Source organism: Orycteropus afer, unplaced genomic scaffold (assembly GCF_000298275.1).
Source record: "Orycteropus afer afer isolate SDZICR_OR568_19922 unplaced genomic scaffold, OryAfe1.0 scaffold00139, whole genome shotgun sequence".
Taxonomy (NCBI): domain Eukaryota; kingdom Metazoa; phylum Chordata; class Mammalia; order Tubulidentata; family Orycteropodidae; genus Orycteropus; species Orycteropus afer.
This window is the reverse complement of record NW_006921726.1, coordinates 1564899-1582996: the sequence shown is the minus strand read 5'-3', so window position 1 is coordinate 1582996 and position 18098 is coordinate 1564899. Positions and strand designations below refer to the sequence as shown.

General features: G+C 36.1%; 1 protein-coding gene across 1 annotated transcript in view; it reads left to right on the top strand.

The window, feature by feature from the left end:
* The window catches only part of NCOR1 (nuclear receptor corepressor 1), a 308055-nt gene that overhangs the window by 73952 nt on the left and 216005 nt on the right, over positions 1–18098 (top strand). Inside the window, exons 6-11 of the mRNA XM_042781622.1 lie at positions 6589–6645; positions 7152–7204; positions 7533–7559; positions 9634–9700; positions 12642–12814; positions 13699–13789. Of these exons, the coding sequence (XP_042637556.1) occupies positions 6589–6645; positions 7152–7204; positions 7533–7559; positions 9634–9700; positions 12642–12814; positions 13699–13789 (468 nt within the window). The remainder of the gene's footprint in view (positions 1–6588; positions 6646–7151; positions 7205–7532; positions 7560–9633; positions 9701–12641; positions 12815–13698; positions 13790–18098) is intronic.

Genomic DNA, 18098 nt, shown 5'->3' with positions numbered 1-18098 from the left:
TGTTGCAGTCTATTGGCTAGGATTTTGTTGAAGATTTTTGCGTCTATATTCATGAGGGATATTGGTCTGTAGTTTTCCTTTAGAGTGATGTCTTTGCCTGGTTTTGATATCAAGGTTATGCTTGTTTCATAAAATGAGTTAGGGAGGTGCGAAAATGGCAAGCAGGCCACATGGTCTGACCTCCTCTAATCCCACAAGAAGAAGGCAGAATCACCCTCAATAGCGCAAGGCCTGTTCCCTCCAGGCCAGACATGCTACCTCCCTCCCGCCCTTTCTCTAACCGTTCCTTCCAGAGCACCCACCACCTCTCTCCTGTGTTCGATAATTCGCTGCAGTGGCCACACAGAGCTCACAGATTATGGGGTTTATTAGGGAAGGACCACCGGCTACAATTCAAGTTCAGGAAAAATGCCCAGTCTCTCTCCCAGCCCACCGTCCCTCAGCCAACAGGCTCTCACAGTCTCTTTCCCAGCAGTGCTGGTCCCGGTGTCTCACTCAGCAATGCGTGTCTATTGTGTCTCTTTCCCAGCAACGCGTGTCTGAGGAGCCCATGTCTCTTTCAGCAGCACATCTTCCTCAACCAGCAGTCCAAGAGTGAGTTCTGCCTCTAGGAGGCCTCCTTTTGAGCCCGGCAGGGTGGTCAAACTAGCCAATCATAGCATCAGAACTCTAAGCACTTAAGAGAGAGTAGGCATCTCCCAGAACATTGTTTTGTGCCACTCCCAAAAGAAATACTCCAGGTGGACAACTTAAGCAATCAGGAGCTCCTTAGTTGCTCATAGTAAATCCCATCTTGGAGTTTACAAAGACTTATGGGTAGAAAAGCCACAGTAAGTAATTTACTACACCACAGGACGATTCCATCTTTTTCTGTGTTTTGGAATAGTTTGAATAGGATTGGTATCAGTACTTCTCTGAATGTTAACATTCAGTGTAATTATTGATAAGTTTGAATTTGTTGCTGTCATTTTGTTAATCTGTTTTTTTCATGTAGTCCCTCGCTTCTTTGTTCCATATTATTTTCTGTGCTGAGCTCATTATGTTTATGAATCCTGTTATAATTTCCTTTGTTGCTGTTGTTTTAGTATTTGCTGAGTATTTGTGCTTCTCCTATTTTTTATTGTGATATTAAGGTTTATCATTTTTCTTTGAGGTTACCCTATGATTTGTAATTTTCTCCCCAAGTTTAGAACAGTCCAGTCTATCTTGCAACTCTGTTTACTTCCTCACCATTTTGAAGTTCTGTAACTACACAGTCTTTTCCCTCTCTTTCTTTGTAGTTGTCCTCACTTGCCAATTGATGTCTCTGGTTTCCTGTTCACAATCTTGTAAGCTTATTTTACTTTGGATATGACCATAGCTGTGGTTTCTGGGTTATGTCATCTTGTGTATTAATGGTCGATTGTTATTTGCTATTTTTGGTTCTCTGTTCAGAGGACTCCCTTTTGCATGTCTTGTAAGGTTGGTCTGGTTTGAACAAATTCCCTTAGTTTCTGCTTATCTGAAAATCTCCTAATTTCACCATCATATTTGAGGGATAGTTTTGCCAGGTATATAATTCTTGGTTGAAAATGTTTCTCTTGCAGGGTTTTATACATACCATCCTTCTCACTTGCATGGTCTGTGCCAAGAAATCAGAGTCTATTCTTAATGGTTGTACTTTGTAAGTAACATTTTGTTTTTCTTGTGCTGCTTTCAGGATTCTTTGTTCATCTTTGATTTTGGTGAGTTTTATGATGATATGTCTCAGTGATTTTCTTTTGGGGTCTCTATTTTTTGGGGTTCATTGGCCTTACTGAATGGATATATTCTCATCTTTCATTGTATCAGGGAAGTTCTCCTCCGAAAATCTTGGACACTTTTCTCAGTGATTTTATTTTTCTATTCCTTTTCTGGAATTCCAACGAGATGTAGGTTACTCTTTTTGATGTTATCCCATGTTAACCTTAGGCTTCATTCTTTTTTATCTTTTTTTCTGATTGATCCCTTTTCAAAGAAGTATTCAGGTATTTGTTTTCAATCTCCTTAATTCTGTCTTCCATTGCATTAGTTCCAATCCTTTGCCCTGTCAGTGTATTACCTGTTTCTGAAAATTTAGTATTAATCTTCTAGTTTTCTCTTTGTATATTTAGAATCATTTCTTATTTTTCATTTATTTTGTCATTTTGTTCTTATATTTTCTTCCGATATTCCTCTAGGATTTTGTCAGTGTTTTCATTGATCTGTCTCTCAATCCTTTGAAGATACCTAAATATAATTCTTTTTAATTCCTTACCAGGGAGTTCCAATTCTGCTTCTTCCTCAGGTATGTGTTCTGGGTCTGTATCTTGCTCCTTTGTTTCTACCATTCTATCTTGCTTCTTTGTGTGGACTGTGATGGTCTTTTGTCTCTGAGAAATTGTGACATTGTTGTATTTAGATCTCTGTTAACTTCTTGTGAAGGGCAGCCAAGGGTGATTCAGGCTCTTCTTGGTGGTTGTTTTTCGTTGGCCCCTTGGTGGAGAAGGAGGTGATGGTTCTCACTCAGTAAGTGAAGCTTTAGGAGGTGTGGGTATATTTGTGTCATATGGGGGCTTTTGCTGTCTCCTGCTCAGTTAAACAAAAATAACAATTGAATAACTATCAAAAAAGTAAAAGCAAATGGCCAAAAATCACTGTGTATTCACACAGGAATATTAACACCCCCCCCAAAGAGGGATCTGAAACAAACAAAAAAAAAAACCCCACAATATCTGGGGAGAGGACAGTAAGAGAAAAAAGGTATAGAAGGAGAATAATGAAGAAAAAAATGGGAAAAACGCAAAAAGAAAAGACATGGAAGGGGCTTAACTATGAGAAAGGAAAAACATTGCAAACAGGAGCAGGGAAAAAGAAAAATGTTGAAAATTAGAACCTAGGAAAGGAAGAGCAAAGAATAATAGTAAAAGAGCAAAAGTATTAATAATAATTGTAGTTTTAAAACAGACAAATACAAACTAAAAAAAAAAAGAAAAAGAAGAAATCAGGTCAGGGCGAGGCAGGGCATCCAGGCTCTGTCTGAACCCACAGACTGGGATGGAATTCCAGTCGGCCTAGATGGTGGGTGGGAGTGAGGGATGGCTATACCTCCATTCACCAAGAGAGTGTGGAAAATAAGAGTAAGAAGGGGAATGTCACACTTTCGGAATGTCCTTTCAGTTCTTGGCAAGTGGAGCCTGTTCTTGAGTCCTTTGAATCTGGGAGAACGCTATTGCTTTAAATATCCCAAATAGTCAAGCCACTTGTAAACATTCAAAATGGCTGCAACCTCTGGACAGGCAGCAGTCCACAGGTCAGACTGCCTTCCTCTTTCCTGCTTCTCCTTTTATTCCCCAACCACCAGAACAGTCCTCTGTACACTCCCTGGCTAGCGGGGCTGATTTTTGGATTCATTCTTAGGTCCTCCCCCCACTTGGCAATATCCAAGCTGTCTGTGCTGTCAGGATCACTGCCAGACTGCAGTTCTGTATGTCTCCTTTTTTTTTGGTGTTTTCATGTAAATTCTTCTGCTAGTCGGCACTTAGTCCACTTCTATATCCTTCCCTTCAAAGTTCAAGGGTCGAGGATTACCTTCTGTATCTGTTTTAATTGGTTCCCCTTTTCATTGTTGAAGAGGGTCTGTACCGTCTTTCTGCTTATTCTGCCATCTTACTGGAACCTTGTTCTTCTTTTTTGCCTTGTGGTATATTCTTGTCAGAGTGGTACTATGGAACCGGAACAATTCTTAATGTTTTCAGTTTCATGGTATTTGGTATTATGGTGTTTTGTGCCTTACACTAGTTTATTTGGTTCTTGTCACATAACGGATGCTAAATAATTGTTTAATTAATTTATTGAGATTGATAATTTGGATGGAAAGGAGAATGTTTATTTAAGTGAACTTTTTGTACACATGGGGAATACTGGTTAATATTCATTCCCATTCAAGGGTAGGGAAAATCTTTCACTTTAGAACTCCTGGAGAGAATTCCCATGCCATAGATGATTGATGTAGGAGTCCCTGCAGCAGGTAGTGAATGAGCCATTGTTACTAAAGGGAATGTGTTGGAGGCAAGAGAGATTTGAGAACTACTCACATATTTGCTATTTACATAATTCCAGTTTAAGCAAATCTTTAGTATAGTGTTTTGCTGTATTTTACTTTTCCATGAAAGGTAGAATTCTGATAAATAGCACTTTGGTCTAGATGATTTTACTTTTGGAAACTACTATTAAAAAATCATGTAGTTTATGGCACGAGTAGCAAAGTTCAACAAGACAGAAAATAACAAATGCTGGCGAGGTTGTGGAGAGATTGGGACTCTCATACACCGCTGGTGGGACTGTAAAATGGTACAACCATTGTGGAAAGCAGTATGGCGATTCCTTTAAAAGTTGAAGTTAGAAATACCATTTGACCCAGCCATTCTGTTACTAGGTATATATCCTCAAGAAGTGAGCGCCATGAAAAGAACAGACATATGCACACCCATGTTCGTCGCAGCACTATTTACAATAGCCAAAAGATGGAAATTACCTAGCTGTCCATCAGCTGAGGAATGGGTAACCAAACTATGGTACATACACACAATGGAATACTATGCAACAATAAAGAATAATGTAGAATTGGCAATACACCACATAACGTGGATGAACTTGGAGGACATTATGCTGAGTGAAATAAGTCAATCACAAAAGGACAAATATTGTATTAGTCTATTATTGTGAAAGTCAAGGATAGGTTTATCAATAGAAAGTAATTTTCTTTGTTGGTTACCAGGTGTGGGAAAGGAGGGGAGGGGAGGGAACACTGTTAGATAGATAGTGGTAAGTATTGAGTTGGGTGAATAGAAGGGCAATGTACCAAATGTGAGTGACCAATATAGCAGAATTGAGGAGGAGAACGACATAGAGAGGTACCCAGGATGTACAGACAACAAATATGAACCCTTTTGTACATACAGTACTGCATTGTCAGTGAAGGCTAACATGGGTATATGGGTGGATAGATGGGTGGACAGGCTGAACGATTAGGTATGTGTATGAAATGGGAAGTGTATCCAAGAACATATATATGGTTGGCAGACAATGGTCCTATAAGTTTATGTGAATGATCAGAATTCCTAGATGTATAGTAGAGCTGACAAGGGGCAAGGATGTGGTCACGTCTTGGTCACAGCCAGCTACCCAGAGGGACTGAGTAGTTGAGCCTGCAGGCTTGGGACCATAGTCTCAGGGGACATCAAGCTCAATTTGCGTAACATACTATACAAAACATTGTTCCACCTCCTACTTCAGTGAGTAGCGACTGGGATCTTAAAAGGTAGCAAGCTGCCATCTAGATGCAACAATGGGTCTCCCCTCGTCCAGAGCAAATAAGAATGAAGAAAACCAAAATTCATGGAAACAATTATTCCTAGCGACTGTTACACCATCCGATCTGCTGCCTGTACAACTATGAGAATAACTAGATGGTGCCTGGCTACCACTGTCATCCACTTGGAAGAGGATCTATGTAGGAGATCCTTGATAAAGAGAACAATGTGGAACAAAATTCAAAATCATTTGGAGGGAAAAAAAGAAACAAAAACGAGGGGGACTAGGTTTGCTGGTCCAATAGAGCCTGGTGGAACCACTGAGACTATGGCCCCTAGCTGTCCTTCAGATCTGGAATTGAACCCACACCTGTGCTTTCCAGCCAAACAAAAGACAGGCATATGAGTTGAACACTTACCTCAAGTAGATACATTCCTTGGAGAGAACAATCATAGGAGAAAGAAGGGCTGCTTATGCACAGGGAGACAGCTCAGAGGGCAGGAATGTGTAGAAGGATGGACACAGGGAAGAGGTAACTACGGGGAGGAGGTGTTAGGGGAGCTGTTGCATTGTGGTAAACTGTGGTCAATGTCATGAGACAAAGTATATGTGAACCGCTGTATGGAAAGTAAATTTGCTCTGTAAATTACTTTCACCCAAATCACACACACACACACACACAAAAAAGGTGAAAAAAAAATAGTTTAACTTTTACTTAGTATTGAACATCTTTGAGTAATGTCAACTGTTTCCTCTATGATTTCGTTTTAGTAAGGTTTTCTTGTAACTAGAAAGTAAGGTCATTATAAGTGTTTCCTCAAAAAGATTAACTTTGGCTCAAAACAGTGAAGATGGGCTGCTTCTGGTATTTTAAGTTGTTTAGTTTTAGTCGGATCCGACTCTTCGGCAGTGAGTTTGGTTTTGTTTTTGGTTAGTTTTAGTTAAAGATATTTTGTGTTAAAGTACTTACAATGTTTAGGGAATTCATTTCTGACTGTGGAGCTGTACTTCCACTCCCAAGACCTTTTTCTCCCCAGGTTCTTACTATCTGTTTGCTCTTAAAAACTTACCAATTATTTTAGTATTACCTTCAATATAAATGTTAGTGTTTGATTTGGTGAGGCATGGTATGAACATAAAATTAGAGAGTATTTCAGCCTCTCATATAAATCAAAAATACTTGTAAATAAGGATAAGTTTTTAAAATTGGTGGTGATTTTGCATTTATGTATTGTATTTTTTAATTATACAATATAACAATATCTTTATCTCTAGAAAAAAGCAGAAGAAGCTCATAAAATATTTGAAGGTCTTGGCCCAAAAGTTGAACTGGTAAGTAAAAAATTTCTCTTTTCATTTCCAATGCTTTTTTTGTAGTAGTTTTTCTTGTGATAGTATGGAATGTGACCTGTTTATTTTGGGTTAAGAAGTGTTTGTTTGAACAGCACGTTCGTGATAAAATTTAAAATAATGCTACATGAACATGATGAGCTTTGCAGAAGCATTAACCTGAGCACATTTTTGCCTGGGAAGTTGTTATTCACTGCAGGTAGAAGAGTTATTAGAATGATGAAAGTGCTTTTCCTTTGAAATTAAAAATCTATAAATATCATATTTAATATGGCATACAGTGGACTTAGAAACTTTCTTATATGAGTGTCATAATTAGGAGATATGTTGAGCAGAGTGAACCCAGAAGTCTCAAGTTTTGGGGAAGGCATGTTGTGCAAGTCTAATAGTACTTTAACTAAGCTTACATTAAAATAGAAATTGTTTCTTTGTTACTTTATAGATATATGTACAACACTTTATACCTAAATATTTTATTTATTTTATAGCCACTTTATAACCAGCCATCAGATACCAAGGTGTACCATGAGAACATCAAGACGTAAGTATTTATCATCTTTGGAGTTCTTTAGTATAAGACCTTATATTTTATAAAGAGATCATTTTTATGTTATCCTCTGACATATTATTATAATATAGTGTAAGTCTGTTTTTTTTAGATTGTGTAATTTGCTGTCGTTTAACTGTATGTTATCTTCCTCTGGCTTCTTGGGGGTTGGGAGCTTTGAGTTTCCGAGGCCAAAATGAAATAAATTATTGCATAAAACCAGCTGGTTTTATAATCTGCTAGTAAAAAGGTGGATACTTAACATTGAAATGGCTTACCTTGAGGCTTGAATTTTTTGCCTCCTGTTTTGTCTTTTTTTCAGTGGAGTACCTGCAAGGCGCATGATGAAGTAAGATAATGAAGCTTTTTCATTTAAGACTAGTGATGACACCGTCCCCCACCAAGCCACATCTGCCATTGCAAAGTAGAAGTGCCACGGATCATTTTATCATTATTCAAAATCCTATTCTAGGGAAATCCATTCTATGACTCTTGCTAATGACGGTATTTGTAGACCCTTCTGCCATTTAATGTCCTGGTGCCTTGGAAGTGCTCCGTCACCTCACATGGGTGAGGAGGCGGCTCCAGAATGTAGTTTGTTTAGCCTTGCTCATCCTAGTACCAGGCCTTTATGGATGCAGCTTTTGGAATAAGAAAATAAGTGAAAAGAAAACCTAATTTCTTGATCTGATTTGAAGAGTGGAGGCTAGATAGTTTTTTTATTATTATTATTATCATACTTTAAAAGAATTTTGGTGATTTTAGTCTTAGTTTGTGATAAAAATGTGATATTTCTACTTTATATGTTTTATTAAGTATACCAAAACATTTATTAAGTAATGAGCACATTACTATTCATATATATATATATATATATATATATATATTTTTTTTTTTTCTCTTTTAAAATTTCTTATTGAGAATATGTACAATAGTTGACTACTTTGCAGCACTGGTGGCAAATAAAATTTGCATGGTAGTATGCATGAAAGACATTGAAATTTGAATAATTTTCACTTTTGTTAAGTAAGTGGTTTGTAATAAAAGTCATATACTTCATGAATTTTTCTGTCAGATGCTATTATAATGGTCTTGGCAACCCTTAGAAGTAAGTTAGGCAAAACTCATAAAATTTACCTCATTTTGAAACTGTTTTGCTGATTTAACATTTTTCAAAGGGAGAATAGCAGATAAAATCTTATTGGCTACATTTAATGATTTTCTTTTCTTTTAAAAAAGCTTCACTTATGTTTGTGTTCTGTCTATTTTCCTCAGTATAAGCTGGAGAAAAATTCTGCGTTTCATTTACTTCATGTTACCTTTGTTGCTTACTACAATGCTCAATACATTGTGGCTGACTTCCTCATTTAAATTCTTCAGAAACATTTAAAATTGTGTTTATTAATTGTTATTTCCTTTAAGTAGCACATAATTACAATTAGAGCAAATTGAATATGTAGTTATGCTCCCATTGTATGTCACCTTTTGAAATACCGCTCAGTTAGCTGCATGCATCCATATGAATCATTCGGTAACTATTTGTTCATCACCATCATTTGCTTTGTATGTAATAGCAAATGTACCTTTTAATAATTCTTTTCATTTCTTGGCTACTTTTTTATATAGCCAGCTTCTGTTTGTCCATGCTTATTTGAGTGGAGCCAGTGTCACTGGTTAGTCCAGAGTGGCAGATAATCAAAAAACTTACTTCTACTTGCTTGGCTTTGTATTTATATTTGAATAATCACCTTGAAATCCTTTCTGGAAGTAGGTGGGGTATAAATATGTATATTGGAACCTGCATGTCATTGTTTTTGAGGATCGCAATATTTCAGATTTAAAAAGTGAAACTATCAAGTTGTAAGAGAAATCTTCCTGTCTTGTTACTTTGCCCTCCATTATTTCTTAGAGTGCCATTTACGTCATTTTTATGACTGAAGAAAATCTTCTGTTTAAAGCAGAAGTCACCTCTGTTTAAATATGGTGGTATACATTCTCCTCATAAAAGGGGAGATTGGCACTTTTTCTGAGGCAGGGAGGTAATTTTAAATGCTTTTCCTTTTCCTCTACCTCTCATCCTTTAGAGCATACAAAGATACATATGTCATCAAAGTTCTTAGGAAGAATCAGTAACTGTGTAATTAGAATTTGTAAATAATATTTATCTTGTAATTGGATGTGATAATTGAAAATGAACTATTTGTATAAAGCCTTTTGCTGTAGAACAGGAGGAATTGTTAGCCAGTTCCTATTATTACAACAGTCTTATTTTTGCAGGGTAAAAATTTAAGGTTAACCTTGATTACATCATACATTCTCAAGTGATCTTTGCTTGTTTCCTAGTGTCTTGGGAAAAAAAATAGTAATGCATGATTAAATTGTGCTTTTTCTTAATGTCATGCAACCATATTTTTCTCTTCTAGAAACCAGGTGATGAGGAAAAAACTCATTTTATTTTTTAAAAGAAGAAATCATGCAAGAAAACAAAGGGTGAGGTCCTATCCTTGTTAACTGAAATTTGTACAGCTGTCCCATTCATGTTCACTTAGGTGTTCACTTTCCCATTATTAATTAGAATGGTTCTTGATTATATTTTTTTTAAAAAATGCTAGTTTAAAAAGTAGTTTTAGATGTGACTTAAATGTAAATCTAATTGCAGCATCATTTTGATTCCTAATTCACATTTAATGTCATTATCAAATTAATTTTATTGGTCATCTACATATAACATTTTCATCTAGCCAAAATAAAGAAAATGGTGAGTAGTTAAGAAAAATATATGAAAGAGAAATAAATGTCTATTTAGTCTCTTAACCCTCAAACAAATATGGGTAAGTTTTGGTCATGCTGATAGGACATTATTCTTCTTTCTTTTTAGAAACTAGATCAGGTAGTGATCAGCTTTTTCAAATTCAAATAGTTTTTCATGTTTTATCATACGACTTATGGTCCAAAAGTTTTATGATTATAATCTTCATGAAGTGAAGTTAGGGCACATATAATGCCAGTGTTCTTATTCTCATAGTATAAGAACTATGAGAATAATAATAACTTTGCAGACAAACTGTTGGTACATTTGAATTTAGATGTTTAGTAAATAAATTATGTTCTGTAAATGTGCCTCAGAAATGAACTTTCTACTTTACATTTAATGAATGACCTGACATTTTACTCATAAAGCTCAAGAGTAAGCAAGTTGTATGTGGTGTAAAATTTCTAATGTAACTTGCCAGTCTGGTCTTTGGATACTGTCTAAATTACTGGTTTTCAAGTTTTTTGCCAAGAATATAGAAATACCATGCAAGAAATTAGCTTATGTATATTTTTCTATTCAGTAACTTTGTTGTAATTTTGGTAATTGCTGAGTTTGCTATCTGGTGGTGTAAACACAGGAGAGCAAACTAAAACTTTGTTTTCATACTTTAGGGAATATTTAATTATAAAATTACATGTTACCGATTTGCTTACTAAATATTTATTGGCTGTTTATTCTGTTCCATGTCTCTTTGTACAGAGGTAACAAGATAGCCATTTGGTTTAACTGGGGGCAGAAAAGTCAGTAAGCAGTGACAGCATTATGATAATACTGTGGTAAAGGGCATACAGATGACTGTGAGAGTATGTAAGAGTGATACCTAATGCAAACAGGACAGGAAGGGAAGTTTCATAGGAAAATCAGTGCTCTGGAAACTTGGATAAGCAAGGGGAGCAATTTAAATGAAGATTTGGAAGTCAGAGGGAACATGGCAGATTCAAAGCTGGCTGGAAGTGTGATTAGAAATGAGGCCGCCGATGGGAGCCAGGGCCAGGTTGTACACAGCCCTGCAGGTCACTTAGGAGACTTTGGGTTAAATCCTGAGGGCACCTTTTACATTTTTAGACTGCAGAAGTTTTTTTCCCCAGTTTGCTCAGGTTTTTATTTTAAGAATTTGTATTTGTCCACAACATTAAGAATGCATGGGATATATAGAGGGAGCTGTTACTTTAATTTAGGTGCAGAATGATGTATGCCTAGACTAAGGAGATAGTAGTAGAAATGGAGAAAAGGTGAAGTATATAGAAAACAAGGGAGTCCTGGTGGCATAGTGGTTAAGCACTAGGCTGCCAACCAAAAAGTCAGTGGTTTGAATCCACTAGGTGCTCTGTGGGCGATGTATTTGGCAGTGTACTTCCATAAAAATTACCCTGTTGCCATCTAGTCGATTCTGACTCAGATTGAACCTGTTGGACAGAATAGAAGTGGGTTTCTAAGGCTATAATCTTTCTGGGAGCAGACTGCTATATTTTTCGCCCACAGAGTACCTGGTGGGTTCAAACTGCTAACTTTTTGATTGGTGGCTAAGTGCTTACTGACTGCACCACTAGTGCTCCTTCTGTAAAGATTATAGCCTCAGAAATCTAGGTCCTATAGGATTTTAGGAGTTGGAATCGACTTGAATACAACAGGTTTGGTTTTTTTTGGTTTTATGCAAGAGATGTAAGAGTTGAGAAGAATAATTAGTAAATGGGGAGAGGGGAGAGATAGAGACTATCTGGAAGCAGTGGAAAGGATTGAGGAACATGAAAGGAAGAACCTTTTAAAAGCATTAATATATTTTTCCTTTAAAAACTATATCATAAATGCTTTTTGTAATTAGCTCAATAATACAAAAGTACATAGAAAGCTAATAGCATCTTCTCCAATACCATTTTCCTGAGGCTGTGTTATCAATTTGCTGTGAGTCCTTCCACAGCTTTCTCTCTTTGTGACATCAGATATGTACCCAGTTCTATGCCCATAATGAAGGATTTTTCTCCATTTAAAAATGGGATAGTATTTCACACATTTCTCTAAAAGCTTAATTTTTGATTTCATGTAGTTCAATGGGTTTCTTTTTATCATAAAGTACATCCAAATTTTGCCTTTTGCATCCTGTCAAAAATATTTATTATGTAGCATATTTATAATCGCAAAAAACCCCAAGCCACCAAAAGCTTCAGTGGTAGAGGAACAGTTACAGCGTGTGTGAGTGTTTTCTCTGACAAATTGGATTGTTATTGGTAGTGATTGGGATTATGGACAATTTTTGTTTTTATTTTTAATTTCTCAGTGTTTCGTTTTTCACAATGAAGACATACATTGTTATCAGAAAAATAATTAAACTGGTCAGCTACTAGTAGTAGCTCATCAGTTAGTTTATTAATTTGTAGCCTCCACATTAACTCAAAAATATAGCCAAAATGTGTTCTGTATGTTGATGTTATGTAGGAAACAGAGCTCCCTTTCTCTCTCTTTCAGCTCAAAGGACATCTTTTCATTCAAAATTGAGTCAGTAAGCCAAATGTACTTCAGACTTAGCCTTAAGACCTAGCATTTGTCTTAAAGTTTTAGGTTTGTCAGAACCACAGAGTTTAGTTTAATTATTATTAATTTGCTGCGGATGTTTAATAGGAACAAAAAATCTGTCAACGTTATGATCAGCTCATGGAGGCGTGGGAGAAAAAAGTGGACAGAATAGAAAATAATCCTCGGAGGAAAGCTAAAGAAAGCAAAACAAGGGAATACTATGAAAAGCAGTTTCCAGAAATAAGAAAACAGAGAGAACAGCAGGAGAGATTTCAACGGTAAGTAGTTTGATATGACTATAGTATTTTTCTTCAAATCATACTTTTGTTCTTTCGCTAAATACTGTCATGAGGATCAGATCATTAAGAAAACTTAAAGAACTGCTATTTTGATTGTATAACTTGATTATCAGACCTTAAAGATTGTACCTTAGTGAATTTAATGTTAGTTTTTTTTTATATCTAGTAATATATTGAATCCAAATCTAAGTATTTTTGAAGTCGTTCTTCAGTTCTTGAAAATATCAATCCATTTGGAAATTAAAGTAAATAAGAATAGACCTGAATATCTCATAGTCCTTTATTATCAACATAACAAACAGTATCAAATTAATCATTAATTAAGAAATTTTTTGGTATGAATAGATAGTTTCTGATTTGCTTTTACTTTTAGGGAACAGGTGTTTTACAAAGGTTAAAAAAGCTCTAGTTTTTTCCATCACTGTTTCATGTAAGAGTTATGTAAGCATCTTTAATCACAATTCAGTTTTTGTGAGGTATAATGGTTATATTTTTTTCTTTTTAAAATATCTGATGTATTTTTCCAAGTCTGCTCTCCTATTCTCTGGAAAGCAGACAAAACAAGGCAGGTGAAAGATTTGAAACTGAAATGGAATCAATAATTGTGGTTTTCTATAAATAGATTTACCATTTGAATTTAGGCATGTAGCCTTTAAATCTTTATCTCAGCATTAAAATTAATGTTAACTTAATAGATGACTCACACTCTTTCTTAAAGTAGGTACTCAGTAAAATTTTAGGTTTCTTTGAATTTCAGTTGGTTAAAAAAGTCCCATCCACAAAAGTAATCTATAGTTATTTATTGATATGTCTTCTTTTTAAAAGGCCATTAAATATATTTATAATTTCTCCCTCATGTTTAGAGTCGGGCAGAGGGGAGCTGGTCTTTCAGCCACCATTGCTAGGAGTGAGCATGAGATTTCTGAAATTATTGATGGACTTTCTGAGCAGGAGGTAAGAAAATGAATTGATTTAAAATAAAGTTATTTAAATAATTTTTCAGACATTTTAACCTCATACCCAAGGACCTAAGGGTTGATTTGTATGTAAATGAGGGAGCATTAGTTGAACTGTTATAGACAGGGTCATGAATTCCTTCTTTCTCCCTCACTATGTCTTCTTCTACTTAACCTGGCTGGTTTTTTTTTTTTTTTTTTTTCTGGTTCTTTGGTTATTGTTGCATTTGTTCTTGATGGTTTTAAATAAGGCACTGACAGAATAATATTGACATTTTACAAAGATGGTAGCATTAGGAGGCCAGGGATGAGGTAAAGAGGTAAAAAAAAAAAAGAGCAATAGTGGTAGGGATGTATAGACGTTCATAGAAGGTAGAATGAACCAGACAAGATGGATGGACTGAATGTGGGAGTGAAGAAGAGCAATAAAAAATGACTCTCTGTTTTCTGTGTTAGAGGATTGAGCTAGGGGTACCCTTTCTTAAACTAGGGAAGGGTCATGTGTTTTTCATGTGTCATTTTCAGTTGTGGTTCTGAGGTGCTGGTGGGATCTTTAAAGGGCTTTATAGGTGCTAGGTGAGCCTGGGAGAAAAAACTTAGGAGAGAGTTATGAACTGCAGATAATCTTAGGTTGTAAGAGTAATGTGAAAGTGTCAAGTGAATGATCATATGGAGATTAAAACTAGTTACAAAAAGATAGATTTATTCACCACAATGCCATTTTACTAATTTTTAAGGGCAAGATATACTTTTCTAGTGAGTGGGATTATTTTATTTGTTATTCAAGCATTTTCTTGGCCTGTATCAAGAATAGTATTAATGAAGTTATGAGACAGAATTAATTAGTAGAGACAAGCTATACATGTGAAGAATATTTCATCCAGGCCTAACTTCACCATTTTCACTGTATAGAAGCTTCCTTACCCACTTTCCTCAAATAGAACTAATCAGGATCTGGTTAGTCTCACTTTACGTTTATTTCTATTATGTGTTTATTTTTCTGCTTTATAATTATTTATGTATTAGCTAGAGTGTCATCTTGAATTCCCAATGCCTAGTGTTTACTAGGGTGCGCTGGTGGCATAGTACCTAAGACATTTGACAGCTAACCAGAAGGCTGGCTGTTCAAACCCACCAGCCACTCCTCAGAAGGAAGAATGGGCAATCTACTTAACATAGAGATACCACCTCGGAAACCCAAGAAGAGTTCGCTGTGAGTCAGAATTGACTCGATGGCAAGACAGTTTTTGTTGGAGTGTTTAGTAAGGAGCTCTGGTGGCATAGTGGATAAGTCATCAGGCTGCTAACCAGAAGGTCAGTGGTTCAAGCCCACCACCCACTCCACAGGAAGAAGATAGGTCAATCTACTTCTGTAAAGATTTACAGCCTTGGAAACCCAGTGGGGGTTGCTGTGAATCTAAATTGATTTGATGGCAGTGAATTTGGTTTCAGTTTAGTGTTTAGTAAGGAGCTCTGACAGCACAGTGGTTAAGTGCTTGGCTGCTAACCAAAAGGTTGCAGTTCTCATCCCCAGACGTTCTGTGGGAGAAAGATGTGGCAGTCTGTTACTGTAAAGATTTACAGCCTTGGAAATCCTGTGGTGGCAGTTTGACCCTGTCCTATAGGGTTTACTATGAATTGGAATTGACTTGATAGCAATTTTTTTAAGTGTTTAATGATGTATTAATAAATAAATGCTTACTAAGTATGACTTTCAGTCTCTAGCATTTCTTCTTTCTAGACATATTCAAACTACTTCTTAAGGATTTATAACATTTTTTTTTAAAAAGCTTCATCTATAAATTCTGAGTATAACTTATTTGAAAGCAACAGCCTTCTTAGATAATGACGAGAGTAGTGCCTAAGGCAGTTGACTGCTAACTAGAAGGCTGGCAGTTCAAACCCACCAGCCACTCCTCAGAAGGAAGATTGGGCAGCCTACTTCCTTAGTGATACTGCCTTGGAAACCCAAGGAGGGGTCGCTGTGAGTCGGATCCGACTTGACGGCAATGAGTTGGTAGTTGGTATATATTTTTGAATAAATGTTAAGTGAAAATAAGTATGTAAATACACATTTTTTGAGGAGTTAAATTAGTATTTCATGTGCAAAATTAAGTAGAGGAGGGGGATTTAATCTAAAATTTTGACTGAAGTAGAAATAATCTAGATAAATAGTATTCCTGCTTATGTAGTTAATGTAATTTAAAAGTAAAAAGCAGGGTCATGAATTCCTTCTTTCTCCCTCACTATGTCTTCTTCTACTTAACCTGGCTGGTTTTTTTTTTTTTTTCTGGTTCTTTGGTTATTGTTGCATTTGTTCTTGATGGATTAATTACATGTTTGCTCTTTTGAGGTGGTGACTGATGGTTCAGGGATAGTTGTTGCTTAAACTTGCTTACTGTACTTTATATGCATTATTTTATTTAATCTGTACAAAAAAGTCAGTGAAGTTGATATTGTAATTGTCTTTATTTTACAAATGATGAAACTAAAGGACAGATGGAGGTTAAATAATTTGTCTAAGTTTACAAATTAATAGATGATGGAACCATATATTCAGCCCAGGCAATCTGACTCTACAACTGTGTATTCCTTTCTCTGTCTTTGTTCATTGAAGTTGATTCTTTGAGCAAATACTGATAGCCTCTGTACTGGCTAGGTGCCTGCCTTTGTTCTAGGCATTGGGAATAAAGTGGTGAATAACACCGTCAAATTGCTTGAGCTCATGACATTTAATTGCTCATGAGGGAGATAAGGATTTATAATGAACACCTGTACAATCGTTTTATAGTATTTGGGCTATTTTTAAAAAACACATAAATTTTTAAAAAACAGGTAATTTTTAGGCTAAGGTGTGTGACCTTTATTCCAGGATGAGAAAATAGCCAATTTTTACTGTCTCTCTTTGTATTGATATTTATAAAAACAATAACCTGTTTTGCATTTTTGATTGAATATATTGGATGGTCTTAGAATTTATCATACTTTACAGTTCTACTTATACTAGCCCTGAAGGAGCTGGTAAAGCTATAAACAGTATCTAGGGAGTTCCTTGAATCACTTCATATCTCGCATTGTTGTAGCAAAGTAGACATTTTTTGCAGGCCGCCCCCCCTCCCCGACCTCTTTTCTCACTTAAGATACCTTCCTTTCCTAAAGAGAAGATCCAAAATGTTTTTTGGTTCCTTGGAATATTTAACCTTTTAAGGGCAGTTACATTCAATCACACAGACATGCTTAAAATTATATCTTGTAGGACAGTTTTACTTGAATATAGCAGCACACTTTAGCTTAATTTTTGTCCAGGTTTGTTTGAGACACTGTTTTTGGGATAGATTTATGTTGTTGTCACTGAGGATACATTTATGTTGCTGTCACTGAAATCTTATATCAAACCACAAGTACTTAAGGTATGTAATAATATTGTATAATATCAGCGCAGATGGATTTTCCATTTATCTTTTAGCAATATAGTCAAGATTTTTTAAACATTACTACTTTTTCTTGACTGATAACCAGAAGGCTGGCGGTTCAAATCCACCAGCCACTCCTGGGAAGGAAGATGGGGCAATGTACTTCTGTAGTGATACTGCCTCGGAAACCCAAGGGGAGGGGTCGCTATGAGTTGGGTCTGACTCGACGGCACACAACAACAAAACAACACTTTTTCTATATTGATTTTGAAATCACCTCTAAAATACTGACTTAAATGATGTCTAAACCTTGGAATTTCTGGCTATAGTCTCTGCAAAAACCCAAACCAAACCCACTGCTATTGAGTCAGTTCTGACTCATAGCAACCACCATTGGGTTTCTGAGGTGGTAAATCTTTATGGAAATAGATTTCCTGATCTTCCTTCTGTGGATTGGCAGGTAGGTTTGAACCGCCAACCTTCAGTCAAATGCTTTAGGCACTGTACCACCAGAGCTCTTCATAATCTCTGCAGTGATGACTAAAATCTCTATTAAATTTCTGTACTTCCTCTTTGACTAATTCCATTAGGGAATTCCCAAACTAGAATTGAGGTAATTTTTAGGCTAAGGTGTTTGCTATAAATCATAGTTTGGTGTTCAAAGTGATTGAAATATCCCATAAAATTAGAGATTTTGTAAAGATTTGAATATAAGATAGTGTCTACTTTTATAACGAAAACTTTAGGAAAAGAACTTGCCTTGTATTTGGTTGTTGTTGTTGTTGTTGTGTACCGTCGAGTCACACCTGACTCATAGTGACCCCTCCTTGGGTTTCCGAGGCAGTATCACTACGGAAGTAGGATTGCCCAACCTTCCTTCCGAGGAGTGGCTGG